The following is a 27,940-nucleotide window of genomic DNA, read 5'->3' on the forward strand; positions in this document are numbered from 1 at the left end:
TTTTATGCTATGACGGCTTAAGGGCAGAAGAGTAAAAGCGTAAACCGACCTTGGAGCTAGTATATAAGGAGTCCTAGGCGAGGAGCATAAGGGTGAACTTTTTCAAAGCAAACTTAGCACTTAGAGTAATTTAGGCAATTTTTCGTTTTTGTTATTTCGAGCTGCGACTCAATTAGGTTTAGCCGTCTTAGGGTTGCTAGAACTAGGAATCTCGCCGACAGCTCTCGAGCCCAGGCTTATACCTTGTTGTAAACGCTCATACGCAAATTCGGAATAAGATCTTCTTTGCTCTCTTTTTCGATTTCTTATTCTTTATCGTTGTTATTCTCGTGTCCTGATTGCTTGACGTGTGATAATTAGCAGATATCCGGGTCCTCTGGGAAATTAGGGTTTTCCTAGTTTCCTTATTTAAACGGAAATCGACAGTGCGAATTTCGGTTCCCACACTATGGTTGCAAGAAGAAGAAGAAGAAGAAGAAAAAGATACTCCGCGGCCGACAAAACCGCTTCTTGAAGAAGAAATAAAAAATTATTTTATTTATTATTTTGTTTTTATTTATTGATAAAACAATACATCTCAAAAATCCATTTATATAAAAATACTTTTCAAAAATCCATTTATATAAAAAGTGCAAAAGATATTTGGCAATAATGATATTTTGGATACACATCATAATTTAAAGAGGAAATTGTAAATATGGAACAAAAAAACTAATAGATTGTCTTGATGCCATAAATATGAACTATAAGTTTTTCACTTAGGGCATCATTGGTTTCTCTGCTATCACCCGCAAACGCAGCTGTAACAATCATTCAAACCGCTCTAAACCACATCAAATTGCTCTAAACCTCTTAAATTCAAAAGCTGGTTCCAGCTAATGGTTACGGTTGCGGGCGATTGTGGGAGGGTATTTTTTTTTTAAACAATATAAATAAAAAAATAAAAATAAAAATAAAATAAAAATTTTAAATTGGAATTATAAAAATACTAAAATATATCTATTATATTTTAATTAAGGGGCGACTGGTTTTTCCGCTACCACCCGCAAACGCAACTTTTGCGGTTGGTAGCGGTTGTCTGCGGTTTGCAACAATCACTCAAATCGCTCTAAACCGCTTCAAACCAATCCGAATCTCATAAATTCAAAAGCTGGCTCCAGCTAGGGTTTGCGGTTGCGGGAGCATAAATTTTTTTTCTTTTTTTTAAAACAACATATATACAAAAGTAAAAATATTTAATAAAGAATTTAAAATTGAAATTATGAAAATCTTAAAATATATCTATTATATTTTAATTAATATTATAAAATTTATAATAAAACAAATTTCAATAAATTTTCAAAAATTAAAATTATAACTTTCTAAATATAAATTTTATATTTATTATAACTTTATGATTTTTGATATTTTTATAATTATATTAAATGTAAATATTGTTAATTTATTATTTGACTGTTACCGTATTTAGTAGTTAACCAGTCATAAGTCACTCGCAAACACACCAATTTTTAACCGCAGCACCAGTCGTACAAATTTCTTGAAACTGCTAGAAACCGCAACCGCCCGCATCCACAAACTCCCGCAACTGCAACCGCAACCGCTGCGTTTGAACCAGTCAGGCCCTTAATATTATAAAACTTTAAAATAAAAATATTTTCTAATTTTAAAAATTAAAAAACTATAACTTTCTAAATATAATTTTTATATTTATAATAATATCATGATTTTTGATATTATTATAATTATAGAAAATGTAAATATTGTTAATTTATTATTTAACCGCTGCTGCATTTAGTAGTTAACCAGTCATAAGTATCCCGCAAAACGCACCAATTTATAACTGCAGTACCAGTCATACAAATCTCTTAAAACCGCTAGAAACCACAACCACCCGCACCCGCAAACTCCCACAACCGCTGCGTTTGAACCAGTTACACCCTTAGTATAATGTTTTTTTAAAACCCAATTAAACCCTTAATCTAATCTTAATATGTACGTTTTTCTATAAATTTAATTGTTTAAAAAAATTTAAAATTTAAAAAACAAAAAAAAAAGAAAATAAACAAAAGCGGATGTGGTTAAAAAAAAGGGGTTAATTGATTATTTCCCAAATCGGGGAGACTAAGAACCCTAATTTCGGTTCTTTTTTTGGTGATAGAGAACAAGTCGATTTCAAGTCATTGGGTTCTCAGAGCTCGCCGTCGGCGGTGTTCCTTGTGCCGCTAAGACTCTGCCGGTGTTCTTCTTCTTCTTAATCCAAGTCTCGCTTCTTACCTTTAAGGGTTCAAAAATTTTTTTATTAATGTTAGTATCAAGAATTTTTTCTTTAGTGCTGAGTTACACTAAAAAGTCTAAATTTACAACATACACAATTTTATTTATATCTTTAAACCTATTATCTAATTAAAATGATTCTATAAAAATGCCAGCATGAAGAGTTAGAAAATATACGATAAAATATAATACATAACGTTAAAAATAAATTATCATTGATCACTAAAAATCATGTTAATAGGAATAAAAATGAAATGACAACACATTTATTAAAAACATAGAACGACACGCAACAAGCTGTTATTAAATATACAAACTACAAATTAAATATGCTCAACGCAAACACACATAAAAACGAGACATCATATTTGGATATATTTAAATAAATTTTAAATATATTATATTCTTGATTATTTTAAAATTACTTTAGAAGAAACTAAATTATTAAAAAAATAATATACAAATAAAACTAAAGCAATATTTTGTAGCGTCAAAAAAATAAATGAATAAAAAAATATTATGTTAATAAAATAGATTTTAGATTTTAAAGACTTCTAATTCATGTAATATTACAAAATTCAAAATTTGTTTATTACAATTAATATTTTACCTTTAGATATATTAAAATAATATTCTAGATTGATATTCAATTGTCAGTTTTCAACTATTACACGTAAAAAAATATCATTAAGTACGGTTTTTTTAAAAAGGGGTTTTATATTTTTAGTTGGTTATTGGAGTACTTTTTATTTTCGTGAATTTATTCGAGATGAGATTCCGATCTTTTAAACTAAGATAATATATGTTCTATATATATAATTATATTTTTTTACATAACTCTAAAATCTGGGACTTGATTCTTCATATTTTATTAGTTAATTGTGTTACATATAATAGAAATATTTACTTCAAACTAAAAAAAAAATCAAATTTAAAAATTAGTTAAATATAATTTAATATACAAAAATTCACATACAAATAAAAATGATAAATATAACAAATTTAATATATTATTTGCACGTCGCGCGGAGAAAGGATCTAGTAATAGGTAATATGAAATTTCAACCATTCCTAATGTATTAAGAGAGGAAATGTACTAAATATATAATGTATAGCAAACAATTCATATCATGGGAATCACATATCTACGAGTGCATATATATTTTATATATATATATAGACCACTGTTCTAAAAAACGGCTCGTACGACCGTACATATGCTGTCTAAACACCGTCCGTATCAAACTCTTCAATTCGGTAATATTATACAGCCAAACCAAAATTTTAAAAATTTGGTAAATTTTAATGGACAAGATCATTTTAAAGCACAAACTAGGTGAATCAAATCATAAATATAGATATTAGTTTATAGGATCACTTGTAAACTTGATTTTTTTTTTCTTTTTTAGCGATGTGGCAACCGGCACATCTCTGACACTTTTATATTATTACTTTTCATGAAAACATATATATTTAAATTAGTTCTTAGTTATTTATACACGAGAAAGGAATAAAATGTTAACTCTTAAATTATAAAAATTAAAATTCAATATTTATATGTAAATATTGTGATATAAATACATTTAAGCAGAAAATATATTTACCATATATACCCCGTATATACATCCGTATAGATAACTAGGCGATATACAGTAGTTTGCTGCTCGGCTAATGTATAGTATATTTTAGAACATTGATATAGACATAATTCACAAATAAGCAAGTGATAATTTAGAGAAAAATCATCCATTACAAACCTCTTTGCTCTTTCCTCCTGTCTTTTCCTTTCATTTCTGGGTCACTATTTGGAGTGGAGGTACGTTTTATATTAATAAATAAAGGATAATGGTGTACAAAGAGTCTAATGAACATGAAAAGATTGTTGGCTAAAAGAAAGAAAGAGGTGTTTGGATGATTATGAGATTTTAAGTTATTAACATCCCATATCTTATGGGTATAGTGTTTTTAGGCAATATATATGTGATGCGGCAATCCTCCATTTTTGAGGTAGTTTTTAGATGTGAATTAGGCTTATCACTAATATGGTATCAGAATCTATAGTAAAAATCTAGCGTATGATTTTCCACATAAACAGTTTTTTATGTATGTAGCATGTATAAGTGACCCATATTGTTGTGGTATATCTAAGATATTGGGATTGAGTTATTTCCATTGGACTGTTTCTCACCTATATCTCGAGAAGGGTTATTAATATTCCACATCGTGTGGTTGTAGTGTTCTTGAGCAACATATATGTGATGTGGTAATCTTCTAATCTTGAGTTAGCTTTTGGACGTAAGTTAAGCATATCACTAATATAGGTTGCTTATGATAAAGAATAATAACAACCATGAAATCAGTAAAGAATATGATATTTTGCATAATATTTGATTTTTATTAATAATAATGGTGAAACTATAACTAATTCCTATAAGCTGTTACTATTTTCATTATTTTGGATGAAAATATGGATAGAGATTATGAATACTTTAAGAAGTAATTATTTTTTTGTCAGAGGAATAATTGAACTTTTAGTAAACTAACAAGGCATGATATGTAGTATAGAATTGAACTTTAATATAAAACTAACTACAGTGAAACCTCTATAAATTAATAATGTTGAGACTACACCAAAACTATTATTTTTTATTAATTTATAGAGATATTAATTTATCGATATACTAATTGAACTAAAAACTCGATTTGAGACTATAAAATTATATTATTTTATAAAAAAATTAGTGTATATTAATTTATAGAGTATTAATTTAAAGAAGTCATACTGTTGTTGTGTTTTTCAAACTAATATAATGGCTTGATTAATGTATTATGGAATTAAGTTTGAAGATAAACTAATGGGACAGTGGCTAAATTAATAATGCTTGCGGCGGGACCAATAAAAAAAAACTAAATGGTCTTTTATTATACTCCCTCTGTTTTTTATTATAAGTAGTTTTAGATGAATGCACAAATATTAAGAAAATTATTAATTTTTTCAAAAGTAGCATTTGATATATAAATTAGGTATAGTTAAACCAATCATAAATAAGCATATATTATTTGATTGGTAGCACTATACCCGATAAAGGTAAAAGTTACTTAAAATTATGAAAACTACTTATATTTTGAAACAAACAAATTTTGCTTAAACTACTTACAATAAAAAAACAGAGGGAGTATGATTTTATGTAGACCGACCGGTATGGCAAATAATTAAAACCAAATGTCAAAATCACATGAGTATTCTTTGGTTAGTTTTCGATCCACGACGATGAGCCGAACAAGTAGGGTTAAGAAAGATGATCCAACGGCTGAGACTTAATCACAAAGTTACAAAAAGTCAAAGCACCTTATCGCGATTACAATTCGTAGTTCCCAAGGAGATGGATTTGTGGGGTCCACAAAAAATAAGTTAATTTATCGTTAACAACTTCTTCTTCTTCCTTCAGACAAGCACCGTGTCTTTAAAAACAAACAATCGAAAAATTGGCAACCACCACAAACAAACTTGTAATCATCTCAATGTCGGAAAATCGCGCACTCCAGCGAGCACATATCCTCGCCAACCACATCCTCCGATCACCTCCTCTTCCCTCCTCCCTCTCCCTCGCGCGCGAGGTATGTCTCCAGTACTCTCCTCCGGAGCTCAACGAGAGCTACGGATTCGATGTCAAGGAGATGAGGAGACTGCTCGACGGGCACAACACGGAGGATCGCGATTGGCTCTACGGTCTCATGATGCAGAGCAACCTGTTTAACCGCAAAGAGAGAGGAGGGAAGATCTTCGTGTCTCCCGATTACAATCAGACGATGGAGCAGCAGCGAGAGATCACCATGAAGCGGATCTGGTACTTGCTCGAGAAGGGAGTTTACAGAGGGTGGTTGACGGATTCAGGTCCTGAGGCTGAGCTCAAGAAGCTAGCTCTGCTTGAGGTTTGCGGGATCTATGATCATTCCCTCTCCATCAAGCTCGGTGTTCATTTTTTCTTGTGGTATGTTTCTAGTTTTAGTATAAGGGATGCTAAGACAGAACCAATTGATTGAAGTATTGTCGTTTTGACTTTTAGTTCAAACCAATGTTTAAGAAATTGTTTGTTGTTAATTTAGACGTTTTTTAGGAGATTATTGATTAGACGATTTTTTAACACTTACAACAGATTTTGAAAAATAACTTTCAAGAAACGGTCATTTCATTTAGATCCGATTTGTCGTCTAGTGCGCCATCTAGACCAGATTGATGGAGTTTCAGTAACTTGATCTCTGCATTATTCATATGAATATTGATTAGTTTGTGCTTTGGTTGATGATATACAGATTATTGAAAAAGATAATCTTGATGAGATCTATATGTAAAAGTTAAAAATTTTAATTTTGTGTGTGATACTTCAGGGGTAATGCTGTGAAGTTCTTTGGAACAAAGCGTCACCACGAGAAGTGGCTGAAGAACACCGAAGATTATGTTGTCAAGGGATGTTTTGCAATGACTGAGTTAGGCCATGGCAGTAATGTAATGATATTTCAGTTGCAAACTATATGTCTATGTGATTGTCCATGGCTATAATAATTTCTGTTCTTTTTTTCAGGTGAGGGGAATTGAAACAGTGACTACTTATGACCCAAGAACGGGTGAGTTTGTGATAAACACTCCTTGTGAATCTGCTCAGAAGTATTGGATCGGTGGTGCAGCTAAAGTAAGTAGTCATATATGTCATTTAGTTTCTCCATCTGATTTTATCAGATACTAACTTTGTATTACTTTTGTTTTTTCAGCATGCAACCCACACAATTGTGTTTTCACAGCTTAATATCAACGGAACCAACCAGGGAGTTCATGCCTTTATAGCTCAAATTAGGGATGAAGATGGCAACATATGTCCTAACATCCGTGTTGCCGACTGTGGACACAAAATTGGATTAAACGGTGTTGACAATGGCCGAATCTGGTACTCCACACAACTCAGTGTTCTGTAATTTTTTTACATTATACTAAGGTTGTTGTTTTATTCATGGAAGATTGAAATATGATTAATAGGTTTGACAATCTTCGAATTCCAAGAGAGAATTTATTGAACTCGGTTGCTGATGTCTCTCCTGATGGAGAGTATGTTAGCGCAATCAAAGATCCTGATCAGGTAAACGCTACACCTTTGGAACGATTTTTATAATATGCTTGTGGAGTTGCAGTGGCAATGTTTTCAATTTTATTTTTCAGAGATTTGGAGCATTCATGGCCCCTTTAACCTCTGGCCGAGTCACAATTGCATCAAGTGCAATTTACTCTGCAAAGGTATTTGATCTCTTATTTAAAACATTTTGTGATAATATGAAACTGACTGTTTCAGGAATAAATGTAATTGATTAAGATTTTTTTTTAACTGTGAAAGGTTGGATTAGCTATTGCTTTAAGGTACTCGCTTTCGAGAAGAGCCTTCTCTGTTAAAGCTAATGGTCCTGAAGTGCTCCTTCTTGATTACCCAAGCCATCAAAGGCGACTGCTACCTCTCCTAGCAAAGACGTAAGGATCTTTATGAGTTGTGACTATTAATATATAAATTAGATAACCATACTTACCGTTTCTTTAATAGATATGCTATGAGTTTTGCTGCAAATGACTTGAAGATGATCTACGTGAAGAGGACACCTGAAACCAACAAAGCCATACATGTTGTCTCGAGTGGACTCAAAGCTGTTCTCACCTGGCACAATATGCACACGCTTCAGGTGAGAACCAATATACCGTTTATGTGAAAAGCCTCCTATGAGCAACACTAAGGTGATTCGTTTTTTATACTTTCTAAGGAATGCCGTGAAGCAGTTGGAGGGCAAGGTGTGAAAACAGAGAATCTAGTTGGTCAGTTAAAAGGTGAATTTGATGTGCAGACTACATTTGAGGGTGACAACAATGTATTGATGCAGCAGGTAAAGGCTAAGACACAAATTAAAAAATGATCTCCTTGTTTTGACTATACAGTGTGAATGATTCGTTGTTATTGTGGAGTTTAGGTGAGCAAAGCACTGTTTGCTGAGTATGTGTCGTGTAAGAAGAGAAACAAACCTTTCAGAGGGTTGGGATTGGAGCACATGAACAGTTCTCGTCCTGTATTGCCAACTCAGCTCTCATCTTCTACCCTCAGATGCAGCCAGTTTCAGGTTATTTGCCTCATAGTTTTTTTTTCCCTCTTATCATGTCTTTAGATAAACTCGACTCTTTGCTAAACATCTTTCATATTTTTTTGTGGTTGTCAGAAAAATGTGTTCTGCTTAAGAGAAAGAGATCTTCTAGAAAGATTCACTTCTGAAGTTGCGCAGCTTCAAGGGAGGGGAGAGAGTCGAGAGTCCTCTTTCCTCGTGGTAAGCAGCATTTCTTCTCATACAATCGTGTCTCTCTTCTCCAGACTTTGGTACTAACTCAGTGATGGTGTCTTGCAGAATCATGAACTTGCTGAGGACTTGGGCAAAGCTTTCACAGAGAAAGCAATACTGCAAACTATTCTGGATGCTGAGGCCAAACTACCTGCTGGCTCAATGAAGGTAAGTTAATTTAGTTGTTTACTTCTCTAAGCACAATAGTTCTGTTCTTTATGGAGCAGTTGTGTAGACTACTCTTATTACCAGAGGAAGTACACTGAGTAGCACCATGTGTTTTGATGATATAGGATGTGTTGGGTCTTGTAAGATCAATGTACGCGTTGATCAGCATTGAAGAAGATCCGTCGTTCTTGAGATACGGTTACCTCTCAAGGGACAACGTTGGAGATGTGAGGAGAGAGGTTTCTAAGCTCTGCGGAGAGCTTAGACCTCACGCGCTTGCACTGGTCAGTTCATTCGGGATTCCAGACGCGTTCTTGGGACCCATTGCGTTCAACTGGGTCGAAGCCAACGCTTGGTCTTCAGTTTAGTTTCTACGTATAACCTCTTCCGAATAATCCACGTCTGTGTTCTTTAATATTTTTTTTTCTGAAAACTGTTGTTTTATGCTCTTGGTAATAAATAATAAAACGGGGTAATGTAAAATGTACCCACGGTTTAGTCTTTTACCCAAACTGGTCCAGATCAGGGCCGGATCTGAGATCTTGGGGATCTAAACATTCTTTCAAAAAAATTTATAAATTTTTTCTTTTCGTAATTTGGAGGCTTTGTTCCTGTGTAAAAAACTTAAAAAAATTTAGAAGCCAAAGTCAATGTTTCACCTGCTGTGCTCAGATAACTTTCGTTTATTTTGGCATTGTTTGACGCTTCTAAGCTTATATTTATTTTGATTTTGGCTTAGGAAAAAATGAGTTTTTCTCTTTTTAGTGCATGCATGATAGGTATAGTTCTGAGTCGGATGAAGCGAGAAAATTGTTCTCGGACGCAAACTCTGCAGACCAGCGCACCTCCATGTGATTTCTGATCCAAATCCTCTGCTCACCTTGAACCAAAAAGTACACTTTACAGCCATTCTCATGTCAAATACTACTTGTTACGACGTCACTTTGATGAAATGTTTTATTAATTGTGCTCACATGGCAAGACAGGAGGAGGAGATCTTAATCAAATGTGGTCACATAGGATTCTTTTGTAATTGTTTGTTTCCAATGGGCTGTTGCGTTCCACCCAGAAATCAACATGTTAAACATGGGACATGACTGAATCAAAAAGTACACTTTACAGCCATTCTCATGTCAAATGCCTACTTGTTACGACGTCACTCACTTTTGATGAAATGTTTTATTAATTGTGCTCACATGGCAAGACAGAAGGAGGAGAGACTCTTCTTTATCAAATGTGTTCACATAGGATTCTTTTGTAATTGTTTGTTTCCAATAGGTTGTTGCGTTCCACCCAGAAACCAACATGTTAAACATGGGACATGACTGAATCAGATCCTTGTAACAACTCTGTCATGTTTTCACCTATAGTGAATTAATATTGTGTTAAAAAAATATTGGGACATGAATCACATGATCTTATTTAGTTAACTAAAATATAATAAATACAGTGATTAACTTGAGACTTGTGGAAGAGTGTAGACTAAATCTCCAAGAGAAAATGCATTTCACTGATGAACCTATTTATAGGTATTCAAATGAAGCCAAAGTATGATCTAACCGCATGGTGCAAGGAATCAAAACAAGAGTTGAGTTTTCATTATTTAGAAGTCTAACACTCAGATAATTCTCTCTCCCTCTCTCTTTCTTGGGAACTCCCCTAGATATGTCGGAAAATCACGCACTCTGGCGAGCTCATGTTTTAGCTAATCACATACTCCAGTCACCTCCTCCACCTTTGAACATCTTCCTCACGCGGGAGGTATGCTTGCAGTACACTCCACCGGAGGTCAACGAGAGCTATGGATTCGATGTGAAGGAGATGAGGAAGCTGCTCGACAGACACAACTTGGAGGACCGAGACTGGCTTTACGGGATCATCATACAGAGCAATCTGTTCAACAGGAAGATAAGAGGAGGAGGCAAGGTGTTCGTGTCTCCAGATTACAATGAGACGATGGAGCAGCAGCGCGAGATCAGTATGAAGCGGATCATGTACTTGCTGGAGAAAGGTGTATTTCAAGGATGGTTAACGGAGACAAGTCCTGAGGCTGAGCTGAAGAAGTTTGCTCTCTACGAGGTTTGCGGGATGTATGATTACTCCCTCTCCGCCAAACTCGGTGTTCAGTTCTTGTTGTGGTATGTTAAAACAAAACATAGTTAACATGTCTTATATTCGTTCTTGATTTTTCTAAATAATTCTTTTTCGATGTTTGTCCTAATCAGGGGTAATGCTGTTAAGTTATTTGGTACAAAGCGCCACCATGACAAGTGGCTGAAAGACACTGAAGATTATCTTGTCAAGGGCTGCTTTGCAATGACTGAGTTGGGCCATGGAAGTAATGTAAGAGAACCATATATATTCTAGTGTCATTTTGCACATGTAACAACTATATAACTTGGTATCTTTTGATTCAATGCTTTCAGGTGAGGGGGATTGAAACAGTGACTACTTATGATCCAATGACAGAGGAGTTTGTAATAAACACTCCTTGTGAATCTGCTCAAAAGTATTGGATTGGTGAGGCAGCTAACGTAAGTAGTTTTTTTTCTGCTAAAATTTGTTTTCTTTCCTCCCATATACTGATTTTTTATTATGCTTTTGGATGTGCAGCATGCAACCCATGCAATTGTGATTTCACAGCTTGAAATAAACGGAACCAACCAGGGAATTCATGTCTTCATCGCTCAAATCAGAGATCAAGATGGCAACATATGTCCAAACATCCGCATTGCTGACTGTGGCCACAAGATTGGTATAAATGGTGTTGACATTGGCCGTATATGGTATTATTACACACAACTTGAGGTTATATATAATTGTAGGCTTGTATCATTCATCAAAGATTGAAATATTCATTATAGGTTTGACAATCTTCGAATCCCAAGAGAAAATTTACTGAACTCAGTTGCTCATGTTTCATCTGATGGAAATTACGTTAGCGCTATTAAAAATCCTGATCAGGTAACTGCTCAAACCAGTTTCAGGATAAGACTTTATATTAGTTGTGTGGAGTTGCAATGACGATGTTTTCGATTTTTATTTCAGAGATTTGGAGCTTTCTTGGCCCCTTTGACCTCTGGTCGTGTCACCATTGCTGCAACCGCCATTTACTCTGCAAAGGTACAGATTTCAGTATGAGATATCAACTTGACTATCTCAGGACTAGATGTTACTTAATACCCCTTCTTAATATGGCAGATCGGATTAGCTGTTGCTATAAGGTACTCACTAACGAGAAGAGCCTTCTCTGATGTAGCCAATGGCCCTGAAGTACTCCTTCTTGATTATCCAAGCCACCAAAGACGACTTTTACCACTCCTAGCCAAGACGTAAGGATCTTTATGACTACTATGTTATCCCTTCTTGGAAGTGTACGCACGGAGATTTTGGGGTTATAAACAATTTAATAAGGGTTTCAGTAATTTTAAGGCCAATGCTTAACTGGCCTATGCCCAGGACCGGTCCTGCCTCTTGGAAGACTATTATTTCTAACTGAATCTTATGTACCGTAGATATGCTATGAGCTTTGCTGCAAATGACTTGAAGATGATTTACGTGAAGAGGACACCTGAGATCAACAAAGAGATTCATGTTATCTCAAGTGGACTCAAAGCTGTTCTCACCTGGCACAATATGCGAACGCTTCAGGTGTCTTAGCTTAACTTTAATGTGAGAAAGCTCCTAGGGGGATACTGATGTTATATTTTTTTTGCTTGGTTCTTTTCAAGGAATGTCGTGAAGCTTGTGGAGGGCAAGGTGTGAAAACAGAGAATCGGGTTGGTCATTTAAAAGGCGACTATGATGGGCAGACTACATTTGAGGGTGACAATAATGTTCTGATGCAGCAGGTAAGCTATGGACCATTATCAATTTGTTTTGACTATACAATGTTACTTATTGGTTCTTTTGTGGAGTTAAGGTGAGCAAGGCACTTTTTGCTGAGTATATATCATGTAAGAAGAGAAATAAACCTTTCAAAGGATTGGGATTGGAGCACATGAACAGTCCTCGTCCCGTGTTGCCTACTCAACTCACATCTTCTGCCCTCAGATGCAGCCACTTCCAGGTCATAATAACTCATATTACTCTTAATCAGTTCTTTAGATGAATTCAACTTCTTGTTAACACATCACATGTATTGTGCCTTCGCAGAAAAATGCATTCTCCATAAGAGAGCGAGATCTTCTAGAACGATATACTTCTGAAGTTGAAGAGATTCAAGGGAAAGGAGAAAGCAGAGAGTTCTCCTTCCTCTTGGTTAGCATTTCTTGTCATAACCTTTGGTAGAGTTTCTCATATACTAATGGTTCGCTATGCTTGCAGAGTCATCAACTTTATGAAGATCTAAGTAAAGCTTTCGCAGAGAAAGCAATCTTACAAGCCGTTTTGGATGCTGAAGCCAAACTACCAATTGGTTCCACTAAGGTAATCATCACTGTTAGCCAGGACCCGTTTTGGTCACAGCCGAATAATGCACTCGACTTACATTCCAAATTATAAGGATCTATTATACATAGATCACATAACCACCAAATTATCAAAAAAAACGAAAAAAACTATATTCAGATTAGCTTAAAAGTATTTATAGATCCCATAAATCTCAGATTCGTCGTGCGGTTAGCTACTAAGCATAGTCTTCACTGCGCCTAAGACCATCTCCAATGTATAACTCTATTTTTTCCTCTAAAATGGAGTAAAAGTGAAAATGGAATAAAATTGATCCAATCCTACTCTATTTTCCACTCCATAATGGAGTGATGAACAACCAAAAAAAAGATTACTCCATTTATGAAGTAAATTTCATTATGGAGTGAGATATGGAGTTGGATTGGAGCATTCCTTACTCCATATTCACTTTTACTCCATTTTAGAAAAAAAAATGGAGTATGGATGGAGATGCCCTAACACAGCATTTTATAAAAAAGAATGTGAGAGTAAAGAACTGTTTCATTACTCTAAGCATAATAGTTTACTAGATTTTAATCCGGACATTCGTGCAGATATTTTTTCATTTTATAATGTATTTGATATTATTACAAATGTTTAAATATATAATTTCTATTTAGTAATATATATGTGTAACTCTATAATTTTATTGTTTATATTTTTTATTCGACATTATTAATATATAGTAATTTGTTTAATACATTTTACTTTTTTATTAATATTTATTACTTACTAATATAGTTTCGAGTTAAATATAATAAAATAAAAATATGAAATAATCAAATAGATAACATGCTTCAAATATATATTTTCTTTAATTTATACATTTTGCTATAATACATTTTTAAAATTTTATTTATTTATATTATAGAAAAGAAATATGTTTAGGATAATTTATATTTGCATGTTGTGTTTAAAAAATATACTTTATATATTATTTTAGTATTTTACGGGAGTTATAAGTAAAATAATATTTTGCTTAAATAATATAGCCTTATTATTTTAGTAATTTTTATACATAGTAGCATCTATCATATTATTTTAGTAAATTTTATTTATATAGGATATTTTTTAGGGAAAATTTGGAAAAATACATTCAAATGAAATTATATTTTGAGGAATACACCGCTTATTATTATTTTTGAAAACTACACTTATTTATAACTGAAATGACTAAAATAACCTAATTAATATTTATAATAATTTTAGTCTCAAATTGAAATTTATATTTAAAATCAAGTATCTCAGCGTTTTAAATTTAATACAAAACTTTGTCTCATCCCAATCAATAAAAGCCTAGGGTTTCCTTTTTTTTTTGCATCTATCTACTCCGATTGATTCACAGTGAATTTAATTATCTATCTTGTTACCCCCGTCAAATTTCCATGGACGCTTTTTTTAAATCAAAATATCCATGGTCGCTATGTTTAGTATTCCCAAGATCGGATGGTTTGATTAGGTGTAGCCTTTTTCTTAGGTGTAAGCCATAAACTTATCTTCTTCTTTTTTTTGTTTGAATGAGAACCTATATTTTTACTGACCTTTGCCAGGCAGCTGGTAAAGTGAATCAATAATATGGAACCAGAGCATATTCTTACCCATATGTAGGAGACTCTAAAAGTGTATCCACATATTTTGGAGAGTCAAAACTGATACAAATATGATTAAGCAATATTCCTATTCCGGATATGAAAAAGATGAGTTAATGGCTTCTACATGTGGCAACCTGGACTTAACCATCTGACTCACCTTTTATGTCAGTAACATTTGAGTTAGAAGACCTATTTTTCAACCCTCTATTTTGCCCGATTCTCAGTTTTTGATGACTCAATCGTAACCTTTTGTTTCACATGAATATTCTGTAGTTGAAATTGTTGTGTGTCATAGTCCGAAGTCATTTTAGCTGACAGGAACGGAGGTCACCGGTATATATATACTTTTCGTGGATCTTCATCTGATAAATTAGAAGCTCCAAACAAACAAATACAATAAATACATTGTTAAATACTCCCCATACTTAAAAGTTATGTATGTATTTTGATTATTTATTAATTAGATGTGTTATATATTTAAGGATTAAATGTTTCATCTCTAATAAATTAATAAATTTATTTGTGATTTAAAATTATATTTTTATTTATTAAAACATGGGCAAAAAAGTCTTATTACATATGAATAAGTGTAGTTAAAAAAAAAAATAAAGGCAGTATATTTCTCAAATTTCAAATCCTAAATAGGACATTTTGCAAATTATCCCTATTTTTTATCATATTATGTTTCATTTTTATTTTTAGTTAAGATCTCAAAATATTAGATTGCTTTTAATTTTTACAACATATATAGTTTGTTTTTTCGTGGTGCATTTAAAAAAAGTTATTTTTTATTATCTATGATTTTATCTTTTGTAAAATTTGAATATTATCATGAGTTAATTTGAATACTTATTTACAAAATTTTATATTTTGTCAAGAAAACTTTAAAAAATTACACTACTATTTTTGAATTTGAAAGATTACATGAATTTTGAATTTTTTTGTTACTACATTAATAAATTAATTTATTACATATTTGAATTTTGATAATATTTTATAAATTTTTCTCAACAGATTTTTTGTTATAATTGAAATTAAAAATCATTATAACTAAAATTTTATTTGACATTAATATTTTAAATGAATTACTAAAATTCCATAGTTATTATATACTATTATAGTTTTACATAAAAAATTTAAACAATATAATGTTCAGAGTTTCAAAATAAATAAAAAGATAATATATAGTTGTAGATATAAAAGTTTAACCTATGTTAATAAGTTTATTTTTGTATAAAAATATTATATAGTTTATGATATTTAACTCATTTTAATGATGAGTGATAATTTATTTAAATGAAACAATTTTTTAAAAAATTTTTTTTTGTTAATTTACCTATATTTAATATAATTTTTTCATATTTAATTCATATAGCAATTTTATTTTTATATAATACAGAATATAATTATAGAATTTGTAAAAAACAGTATAATGTTTTTATTTTCTTGTTTTATAATAAATTTTAGTTAACATTGATTTATAACAATTTTATATTACTAATTAAGAAATTAATTAATATGTAATTTTATAAAAATATTTAAACTTCTAAGTAAGATTTTGTTAGATTTTTTCTCAACAGATTTTGTTATAATTAAAAAATAAAATTCAAATTTATAGTTGATTTATTATTAATTTAAATAATAAAATATGTCATATTAACTAATTTTTTAATTGATGCTACTATGATTTGTTAATGGTAAATAAAAATTAGGACCCTAAATTAATAGATTAGAGCAGTTCCATTGGTGAATATGTGCACATGGGTTTCTAACTGAATTTAATTTAGTTAAAAATTAATTTTAAATCACAAATAATGATGTAGCTAATCATAAAGCAACATATAGGCCAAAGATATGTTGGTTTTTTTTGTTGAGGATCTAAAACCAGAGTCATTTCTTTGTCTCTCTCCTCCTTTTTCAACTTTTTCATTGTTTTAAATGTTAGATACTTGTTTCATTGCCCTAATAGATGGTCTTTTAGTTATGACATTTATTGTAAACTATAGAGTACGTGAACCAAACGAAAGTAACTAGCTCCATTTATTTGATGATAGGATGTGTTGGGTATTGTAAGATCAATGTACGCATTGATCTGCATGGAAGAAGATCCATCGTTCTTGAGATATGGCTACCTCTCCAGGGACAATGTTGGAGATGTGAGGAGAGAAGTTTCTAAGCTCTGCGGAGAGCTTAGACCTCACGCGCTTGCACTGGTTACTTCATTCGGGATACCAGACGCGTTCTTGGGTCCGATTGCATTCAACTGGGTCGAAGCCAACGCTTGGTCTTCAGTTTAGTTACTACAAATAAACTCTTCCAATAATCCACATCTCTCATGTGTTCTTCAATATTTTCTGAAGCTTTTGTTGAATGCTCTTGGTAATAAAAGGGGGTATGTAATATGTATCCACGGGTTAATCTTTACCCAAACTGGTCCAAATCATAATGTGGAATAAGTTTTATTTCTCTATGATTACTACAAATTTGAAAAATGTACATGTCTCCATATATAAATGAAGTTTTTGGACTTTTATTTTATATTTTCTCAAAATGACTTGCTCTTAGATTGATGATCATTCATATATAGAGACTAGTAAACTATTCATTTTAAACAGACTATTAAACTATTCATTTTGATGCAGATAAATATTTGAGATATTTTCAAATATTTATTATTTATTTTATTTGTTATTTCGATAATTATCTTTCTTGTTTTAGGGTTTTCGGTATTATTATATATAGCCGTTTAGGTTTAAGTTTGTATGTAGTTTATGATTTGATTAATAAAATTGAGAGTTCTCTCTTAATTTATTCTTTGTTTTCGGTAGATCATTGGTGATCTCAACAAAATAAAAAAGATATTGATCTTAGGTAATTTTAAACTAAAAAAGATCTTTGTATTATTGTAGTTTTCATGTTTTGGTTTCTTACTCAAAACTCGATTATGTTTCCTTCGTTACCATGTCGTTTGGGTGCTTTTACTAATCCGTATGCTTTTACTATCCTACGGATTAATAATCCGTTTGTTTCATGTAATGATCTCTGTGAGGAGCTGAGAGAAATTCATGGAGATCCAGTTTGGAATATTTATGAAGATGAAGAGATCTTTCTCCATTGCCAAACCCCCACTTTATATTGGGGCCTGTAATTTTTCTTCGATTTTGTTGGAGATATGAGCTGTGGAGTTTAATATACATAATTATTCAAATGGTTATTTGGTTTTGTACGGCAGTTTTATATTTGGGGGTATTGGTATTTGGTCGTTGCAATTTGTATTTTATGGAGTCCTTGCATTGGATTGAGGTTGTTTTGGAGTATGTTAGTATCAAGTTGGGAAGCGATTATATCCAAGTTACGTTATTTGTTTTTTATGTATCGGACAAAATCGGCAATTATTTTTTTTTTTTATGGATTTTAAGGTTTCTTCATACCTGTTTACAAAGCTCTACCGAGCATCTCAAGAATATTTTTTTATGAAAGTTCAAAGAGTGTAACTGGTAAATTTAAGAGTAAAACAGAGTAAATAAAATGGTGAAAAAGAGAGGAAAACTAAAAGAGTGGAAAGAAGAGAGAGAAGAAAATTCAGAATAAACTTATATTGTGCTGATAAAAACTAGAGTAATACCTTTGTTCCCAGCCGCCAAAACCTTTGTTCACCATTTTATTTACTCTGAGAACTAAACCTAATTTTTTTTTCTCTCGAAGTGTCCCCAGCCGCCAAAACCTTTGTTCTTAGATCTATAGCTTCCCCGGTGGTTTGGCTTCGTCACCGCCGGGGAGGCTCTTCCTCCTTTTTCTACTTTCTCTCATGTGGTTTATTTTCTCCATTCCAATTTCGTCATCTTCTCATATTTTTTGTCCGGCAGTGTTGTTTGACGGTCTCAAATACAACTTTTTGGTGTTCTTGGTTGATGCTAGAGAAAGGAAGGTGTTTTAGTTCTCTTCACCGATCCAGTCTCAAGTTGGTGGTTTCATATCCATAGCTCTCGTTCTCACGGAGGTTTTGATAAATGGTTCGTCGGTGGTGGCGTTTGTCCGGCCATATATGTGGCTGGTGTTTCCAGATACGTTTTTGCTATCCCAGTTAGGGATTAGTCCTTGTTACCTGATAGAAGCAATGTAGCGGCTGAAGAGATTGCCAAAAGTGTTACTCGTGACAATAGGCGTACGGGGTCCATCTTGGTTATCTGACCTCATCCTTGCTGAGGCGATTTCAACTATCAACCAGCATCCTACATGAAGCTTGGGTCAAGACAGTCTCCCGGGAGGTCTTCCCTAATCAAGCTTCCTTGGTTAGCTTCATCTGCAGAAGTTTCTGCTTTGTTTACTTTTAAAAAGCACCTACTGGTGTTGTCTTTCTCATTTTGTTTGCAGTTTGTATTCGTGGTACTTTTTCCTTTAGGTTGAATCAATGACAAAAAAAAAAAAAAACTAGAGTAATACATAATATATATTTTCCTCTGTTTTAACAGTAAGTGGAGTAAATAAAAGAAAATAAAGTTCTACCTGATTGGTAATATTCTAGCATTAATAGGAGTAACAATATAAATAGCGTAATTTGTTACGCTAGAACAACCATACAATCACACTCTTTAGAAGGTGTTATTGGTTTATATATTTTTATTGATTTAGAAATCCATATAGTATTTATAAATCCAAGTAGAATATATAAATTTTCAATTTTTTCGGATTAGTATTTACAAATCCGGAGGTTTTCCTTCGGATTTGGGTCTTTGTATTTTTCACAACGAAATCCTTGCAAATCCATTCAAATACATTATGAAATCAAATCTATTAGTAAATCCGTATGATTGAATAACACTTGATTTGAATTAGAATTTATGAATCATTAAACGAATAACACTTGATTTGAATTAGAATTTATGAATCATTAAACGAATAACACATGATTTCAATATATATTTTAAAATCATAAAACCAATAACACTAGATTTAGTTTGGATTTTCAAATCCATCAAAATACACCAACCAATAACCCCCACTAAGTTGGAGAAGGGAGGATTTGCTCAATTTGTCCATGTTAAAGGGGGCAGTACGGCTAGGACTGGGTTGGTGGTTCCTTTCCAGGCTGCCAGCTCTATTTTTCTCTAAGGAATTCCTCAGGTGCAATTGTTTTAACTCTAATGAGCCTTTTCAAGATGTTTTTTATGAAAGTATTGAGTTGGAATTGTAGAGGTGCGGAAAGCAAATGGACAATTAGTTATCTTCGGGAGATATGGCATAAACATATGCCAGATTTTTTGTTTCTATCCAAGACAAAACAGGATTTGACATTCGTTCAGGGATTTCAGGCTCATTTTGGATATGATAATTTAGTTACTGAGGATCCAGTTGGCACGAGTGGAGGATTGGCGTTGTTTTATAATAATGAATATCAGGTTGATATTTTGTATACTAGCAATCAAATGATTGATGTGGAAACAATGGCACTTGGGAAAAAAGTATATATGACTTTCGAATATGGAGAGCCGGTACAAAAGTTGAGGGATCAAGTTTGGGAACGTCTAACAATATACGGTCTAGCAAGATCAAAACCTTTGTTTATTATTGGAGATTTGAATGAGATAATTGATAATCATGAAAAAGACCGGGGGGGGGGGATACGAAGTGCAGGATCTTTTGTACCTTTTAATAACATGATTAGGAATACTGGACTTTTGGAATTCCTGGCCCGAGGAAATCATATGTCATGGCAAGGAAGAAGAAAACAAGGAAAAAGAAGAAAAAGTAATGGTTCGGTGTCGATTGGATCGAGCATTAGCAAACGAAGATTGGCATACGTTTTTCCCATGCTCTTACATAGAATACTTGGGTATGGTGGCTTCTGACCACCGTCCGGTGGGGGCTCATCTCGATAATAAAATAACAAAACGGAGGAGACAATTTCGTTTTGACAAGAGATGGATTGGACAAGAAGGTTTATTGGATTCGATTGAGAGAGGGTGGGGTGAGTTGTCGGAGGCGAACCCGGGGGATTTTTTTTCAAAAATTACAAATTGTCGTCATGAGATCTCTACATAGCGAAAGAATAATCCACTTTATGGAAAAGAGAAGATTGGAGAACTCCAAAAAGAACTTGAAGAGGTGTTAAAACAGATAACAATAGAGCTCAAGAGGATATTCTGGAAGTTTCAAGGAAGTTACAGGAAGCTTATAAGGATGAGAAAGATTTCTGGCAACAAAAATGTTGTAATATGTGGCACACTTCAGGAGATCTCAATACTAATTTCTATCATTCCCTAACAAAACAACGTAGGGCCCGTAATCGAATTGTGGGTCTCTATGATTCCGATGGAAACTGGATAATTGAAGAACAAGGGGTAAAGAAGGTGGCAGTGGATTATTTTGATGATTTGTTTCAGACAATTACTCCTACAGGTTTTGATGGTTTTTTAGATGAGATTAAATCTTCTATTACTCCACAGATGAATCAAAGGCTACTTCGGTTGGCAACTGAGGAGGAAGTTCGACTGGCTTTATTCATGATGCATCCAGAGAAATCTCATGGGCCGGATGGAATGACTGTCCTCTTTTTCAGCACTCTTGGCATATAATAAAAAAGGATCTACTGGAAATGGTTAACAGTTTTTTGATATAGGGCAAACTGGATACATGGTTAAACATTATGAATTTTTCTTTGATTCCTAAAAAGGAGCGGCTCACAAGGATGACTGAACTCAGACCTATCAGTTTATGTAATGTACGATACAAGATTATATCTAAAGTACTATGTCAAAGATTAAAGGTATGTCTTCTATCACTGATCTCGGAGACGCAATCGGCTTTTGTTCCTGGACGTTTGATATCAGATAATATACTTATAGCTCATGAGATGTTTCATGGCCTGCGATTTAACAAATCGTGTCAGGACAAATTTTTGGCAATAAAAACGGACGTGAGCAAAGCTTATGACAGAGTTGAATGGGTTTTCATCCAAGAACTACTAACCAAAATGGGTTGTGATTATCATTGGATCCAATTAATAATGGAATGTATTTCCTCGGTTCAGTATAGGGTTTTATTAAATGGTCCACCAAAGGGGCATATAATACCACATAGGAGACTACGACAGGGGGATCCTCTATCTCCTTATTTGTTTATTATGTGTACGGAAGCTTTGGTCACGAATATTAAAAAGACAGAAAGAAATAAGCAACTAACGGGGCTAAAGGTTGCTAGGGCGTGCCTTTCAATATCTCATTTACTCTTTGCATATGATAGTATTTTCTTTTGCAAAGCTCAAAAGGAGGAATGCCAGACAATCATTAGGATTCTCAAGGAATATGAAGGGGTTTCGGGACAACAAATAAATTTCAGAAAATCATCGGTTCAATTTGGACACAAGATTGAAGAAGCCACAAGACAGGAACTACGAGATACGTTAGGCATACAAAACCTAGGAGGAATGGGATCATACTTGGGCATCCCGGAAAACCTAGGGGGATCAAAGGTACAAGTGTTTGGATTCGTCCAGGATCGTCTAAATAGCAGAGTAAATGGTTGGAATTTTAAGTTTTTCACCAAAGGGGGTAAGGAAGTGATTATAAAGTCTGTGGTTACAGCTCTGCCAAATCATGTGATGTCTTGTTTTCAAATTCCGAAAACGGTAATGAAGAAGTTAACTAGCGCTATGGCACAATTCTGGTGGAGTCCAGAGGGTAATACGAGAGGTATGCATTAGAAATTGTGGGACAAAATATGTAGTCCTAAGGATGATGGAGGGTTGGGTCTCAAGGATCTTACAGATTTTAATACAACTATGTTTGGGAAACAATTTTGGAAATTAATGGATAAACCGAATACTTTATTTCTCGGGTTTTTAAAAGGAGGTATTTCAGGAATACATCACCCCTGGAACCCATTAGATCGTACTCATCATCTTATGGCTGGCGCAGTATTGTCTCTACTAGATCTCTGGTTAGCAAATGACTAATCAAAAGGGTGGGGACATGATCATCCATCTCAGTATGGAATGACCATTGGCTTCCATCCACTCGCCCGAGACCAGCAAATAAAATCAACACAATCTTTACCCGGAACTGACAGTGAATGCTCTTATTGATGAAACATTGCGGTCATAGAATTTACAGGTTATTAGGACTCTGGTGGATCCACAAGATGTGAAAATTATTGAAAGTATTCTTTTAAGTAGATTTCATACAAAAGATCAGAATGGTTGGCATTTCACAAACAATGGGAAATACACGGTTAAATCTGGATATGAAGTGGAGCGAGTGTATCCGGACAGAGAAAGTACGCCACCCCTGTATGGTCCTTCAGTAACCCCGCTGAAGGCTTTTTGTGGGAAAGTACGTTGCCCACCTAAGATGAAACATTTTTTATGGCAACTATTGACAGGATGTATAGCGGTTAAGAAGAATATGAGGTCAAGAGGAATGCAAGGAAATACAATTTCTGACCGATGCGAAGCTCCCGAGGAGTCAGTTAATCATGTATTTTTTGAATGTCCACCGGTGATCCAAGTCTGGGCACTTTCACGGATCCCAGCGAAACCGGAAATATTTCCTACTCAATCATTATTTACCAATATGGATCATCTATTTTGGAGAGCCTTCCCCGAAATGGAGGATCATCATTTTGCATGGATTCTTTTGTATATATGGAAGGGTATAAACAACAAAGTTTTTAGCAATTTGGATATGGACCCGAGATATACCCTCAAATTGGCAAAAACGGAATCTTTACTTTGGGCGGAAGCGCAAAATTCCTAGAATCAGGGAATGGACCACACTCGGTTATCTGTACCAGCGGCAATCCCGACCATACCAGGTAGATGGTGTTTTACGGAAGCATCCTGAAAAAATCAGGATATATATTCAGGACAAGAATGGTATAGTACTCTGGAAGGTTATGATATGGACTAATGGGAGCAAAGAATACAAGAGTGAGTCAGTCGCCACTACACTCGGAGATAGAGGCTCTCATATGGGCAATGGAATGCATGAGGAACCTTAGACATTTTTGGGTTACTTTTGCAACGGATTGTGCTCAATTGGTGAAAATGGTTTTGGAACCAGAGGAGTGTCCAGCCTTTGCAAGCTATTTGAAAGACATAACATTTTTGAAGAGAAGTTTCAACAGCTCAGAGATCATTCATATACCACGAACACATAACTCAAGGGAGGACAGTCTCGCACGCAGTTGAAGGAAACAATTGTCGTCTGTTGTTTGTATGGATGTAGAGCTACTGGTGTAGTTTGCAAAATCTATATGAGTCTGTTTATGTTGCTGACAAAAAAAAAGATCTTTTTCCTACGAAGAATCTTTCAATCGATCCACTTTGTTGTTTGGTATTGGTAGAAGATATCTATGACATGCACTATGTCAATCCCGTGGAGAATCTAACAAAGTCAACATACCATGCTATGATGACTGGAACAATATATGGAGAAGACACGTTGAAAGCTTTTCCTAATGTTGCTGTGAAGTTTAAGAATGGGATTATCCAATTAATATGTGTTGTTAATATGTGTTGGAATTATTTGTTTGCAAATAAAGACCCTTTACACAAAGCAACAATATACTTGGTGGTGTGAAGAATTTTGTCACCGGCTGGTTAGGCAACATGAAGATTTTTGTCATTGGAAGGTTAAGAAAAAAGAAAAAAGAAAAAGAGAAGTTTGGTTCTCGTAGGCAAGGTTTTGGAATTGAAGACCACGGTTAAGATTCAGAACAAATTTTCTACAATCCGGAAAAAATGATGTAAATAAATATTCGAGATATTTTCAAATACTTATTATTTATTTTATTTGTTATTTTAATAATTATCTTTATTGTTTTAAGGTTTTTGGTTTTATTATATATAGCCATCTAGGCAAAGACATTTAAGTCTACTACAAGAGAGAAGACGTAAAACATTCATTTATTTTGGAAAAGAGAAACAAATAACCATAATCTTGAACTTATATAAACTCTCTAGTCGTTGTTACTATAGAACTTAGAAACTAGATCACTTTTTCTTAATAAGTTTCTGACTACTGCCTCATACGATAATTCAAATCTTATAAGATTATGGGTTAATTAAAATAAAACATCAACGAGCGAGAGCCAACTTCTGTTTCTGAGATTCCGAAGGCAATTTCACATCTGTGGCTAATCCGAGAACCTCAAATAGTCGAATGAGGTACCAAGTGATATCTATCTGCCACCACTCCAGTCCTTGCCTCGCCGACCACTCAAACGCGTGGTGATTGTTGTGCCAACTATCTCCCATCGTAACTAAGCTTAGCCACCTTCATTATATTCACAAGATACTCAAACAGTGTTTTGAAAAAAGTAAAACAAGATATTTAAATATGATTAGGAGAATTCTTGATATTATATTACCAAACGTTATGAGATGTGTCGTTAGTCTTCCACGGCCTCGAACCCCAAGTATGGCCTACTGAGGCTACGAGCCATGTCACGTGGTACCCTAGTACACCTCCAACGCCCTGTCATCAAATATCATCGTACCATTTTTTTATTATTGTACCCAAAAAGTTATATCAAGATGTTTCATGCATGCATGTATTCTTTTAACTACGTACTAGTTAACGTTTCTTACATATTATATTCAGCAAAAAGAGAAAAATAAACAAAAAGATTACCCCTCCACATGTAAGGTAAGGTAAACCCCCGTAGAGATAGAGGACGGTCCAATACATTAAGACTTGGAGACCAATTGTCTTTCGTAGAAACCTATAGAACCATTGCTTCTTCAAGTCCATCACGTTGTTACGTCCACCACACTGTTACAATAATTTTCATTGTTATAAACAATAACATAAGTCAAATGAAAAAAAAAAAAAAAAAGTCATACAATGAAGAAAATATACGTTGTGTTGTGTTGTTGTTTCTATTTCTTTTTCTTTCAGTCTAATAACTTGCTTGCAACATTGTGAAAAATTGAAAATGGTATAATATTAACATTTAAAAATATATATATATACGTTGCCTTATCTTTTATATAAAGGGTGTCAAATATCCACATGATATGGCTGAACAAAAGTCCTTCCTTAGGGCTATGTGGGTCGCGGTCCGAATCACTGAACTGGTGGTGGAACCTATGTATGCTCACCCAATCCAGTGGATCACCCTGAAAATATTAAATATTCTTTCTCTAATCATACTTCAAATAAAAATAAGCATTTGATATATATACATATAATGATACTAATTAATCGGTTTTGGTTGACAGTAAAAATATAAACCATAAATAGAGTTTTGACCTGAAGAGCGAAAACAGCAGCGTAAGCAAAAGGATATTCAAGCCATTTCGGGAGCTTAAAGCTCCCATGAGACAAGTTCCTATGGTACGAGAATGTGATGAGCAGGTTAGTCACTGCGGCGAGAATCAGACCGAACCGTAATGCTTCCCATTTGTAGTTAAATGGCGCCAGGAGACACCAAAAGTGCACAGTCGTGACGGTTAACGCTCTTGCTATATCAGCCGACGTCCAATATCTCTGAAAATATGGTCTTTTCTCTTTACGCACCATGTCGCTTTGGCTAGAGCCATCGTCTCTAGTGGGATTACACATAACAAAAACCCTAGAGGAGTTGCACTTGTTTTAGTTGTAACTTATGAAGTTGTATGAACATATAGATTGAGGGTATATATGGGCTAATGTTGTTGCGTTACGTCCACCTAGTTAAATGACTCTTCTTAAATGCTCTCTAACTACATTTTTAAATTTAATCTTTACTATCATGGTAGCATCACATGTTTTCACCTATTCCAACACCTCAACAAGGTTTTTTATAGCCTATACCTTAATAGTTTACCATTATTAAATAGAAAAGATCATTAATTGCTCCGTACTTGAGTAAATTACGGCATTTCTACTTACCAGCCAACACTTAAATTGGGTTCTCTCCAGATGGGGAATTAACTAATAAAGCCCTAACGGCCGAAAGCCATTTCTTAGACCAATTTTCTTTATATATTTAGATCATTTAAATACTGCAACGTAGCAAACCCTACTTAAAATCTGGTTAGTTAGTCCAAACATTAATATTTACACAGTTAAGATTTTTACGACGTCATTGTGATGCCTATCCATTTCATGCAGTAGTAAACACTTGTGATTGTTTGGTATCTATTAAAAAACATAAACAAAGATAGCATTTTTTCAAAGATGATAACAGAGACACAATATAACTATTAGAGGTTGCAGTAACGTAACAATCGCAGAGTTAATGGAAGAAATACAAATCCATGTCACCAGAATAAAATTAGCACCCGAAAATGTGGTTGAACGCTAAGCATATTTGATGATATGTAAGGTTTTAGATTGTATTATTGTCTTAAACCTTAGTTCCTTAGCTAGATTTGTTTAGCTAATGCTTGATCAATTAACCTTGATACGATTTGTTTGTTTGTTGTATAGGAGACAAGACACAAAGCTTTGGTTACGTACCCAGTTCCCTTACGGTACGTCTGGGGGAAGAACTACGCTTCCAATCCACTATCTCAAGTATAAAGAGTAATACAAGAGAAGTAAAGCTCTAATCACTTCTAGACCGAATAATAGAGCTCTGAACTATTGACCTAGTTCTTATAACTTGATTGCTGTATGCTCAGGTATGCTCAGACGATTTTTAACCAAAACAATCTGGTTTCACCTGCTCTCCACAATCTGATGTTGTTTTCCGTAATCATCAAGTCACCCTCACGATCCTCTTTTATACGAGCACCTCCAATAACCCTAATAGAGTTTGGGCCTTGATGTTTAAGAGACTTGTGGGCTTCGGTTTAGCCCATGACGAGGATCAGAGACAACTAACCCGACAAACTCCACCTTTGTCTTTGTCCGAGTCTTCGAACGAGCTTCTCAGTCTATCTCTCTCTCTTCACCGACTTGTCGTCTCCCTCTTTCTTCCTCGTCCGATCAGTCTCACCGGAGAACTTTCATCGAGTCGCCTTTGTAGCTTTTCTCACCAAAGCAACTCCACCGATTCTCCATCCTTAGCTTATTCAAGCCTTGGATCTCCTTTCTTCTTCCACTCTCAATCACATGCGTCGGTGACTTCAAGTTTGCTTTGTTGATTCTCCATGTCTGCTGTAAAGC

The 27,940-nt window shown here is 34.0% G+C and overlaps 3 protein-coding genes across 3 annotated transcripts; 2 read left to right on the top strand and 1 right to left on the bottom strand.

Annotated features, from left to right (window-relative positions):
* The first annotated feature begins 5,707 nt into the window (after positions 1-5,707).
* Positions 5,708-9,400, top strand: LOC103844049 (acyl-coenzyme A oxidase 3, peroxisomal). The gene is made up of 13 exons (XM_009120821.3): positions 5,708-6,266; positions 6,664-6,781; positions 6,858-6,965; positions 7,045-7,217; positions 7,307-7,406; positions 7,487-7,561; positions 7,659-7,789; positions 7,860-7,995; positions 8,074-8,193; positions 8,278-8,424; positions 8,521-8,625; positions 8,704-8,805; positions 8,931-9,400. The coding sequence occupies exons 1-13, from the start codon at positions 5,797-5,799 to the stop codon at positions 9,171-9,173; spliced, it is 2,028 nt and encodes a 675-aa protein (XP_009119069.1). The 5' UTR covers positions 5,708-5,796; the 3' UTR covers positions 9,174-9,400.
* A 229-nt stretch (positions 9,401-9,629) lies between these two features.
* LOC103844046 (putative acyl-coenzyme A oxidase 3.2, peroxisomal) lies at positions 9,630-17,649 on the top strand. The gene is made up of 13 exons (XM_009120819.3): positions 9,630-10,943; positions 11,031-11,148; positions 11,232-11,339; positions 11,419-11,591; positions 11,670-11,769; positions 11,854-11,928; positions 12,007-12,137; positions 12,321-12,456; positions 12,537-12,656; positions 12,728-12,874; positions 12,961-13,065; positions 13,132-13,233; positions 16,901-17,649. Exons 1-13 carry the CDS (start codon positions 10,471-10,473, stop codon positions 17,141-17,143), a joined length of 2,031 nt encoding a protein of 676 aa, XP_009119067.1. The 5' UTR covers positions 9,630-10,470; the 3' UTR covers positions 17,144-17,649.
* A 7,073-nt stretch (positions 17,650-24,722) lies between these two features.
* Positions 24,723-26,466, bottom strand: LOC103844047 (delta-9 desaturase-like 5 protein). Its single transcript, XM_009120820.2, has 5 exons — positions 26,099-26,466; positions 25,825-25,965; positions 25,478-25,618; positions 25,215-25,321; positions 24,723-25,120 (listed from the first exon to the last, which is right to left on the bottom strand). Exons 1-5 carry the CDS (start codon positions 26,408-26,410, stop codon positions 24,922-24,924), a joined length of 900 nt encoding a protein of 299 aa, XP_009119068.1. The 5' UTR covers positions 26,411-26,466; the 3' UTR covers positions 24,723-24,921.
* Positions 26,467-27,940: the final 1,474 nt, after the last annotated feature.

The sequence above is a fragment of the Brassica rapa genome, chromosome A10 (assembly GCF_000309985.2).
Source record: "Brassica rapa cultivar Chiifu-401-42 chromosome A10, CAAS_Brap_v3.01, whole genome shotgun sequence".
Lineage (NCBI taxonomy): Eukaryota > Viridiplantae > Streptophyta > Magnoliopsida > Brassicales > Brassicaceae > Brassica > Brassica rapa.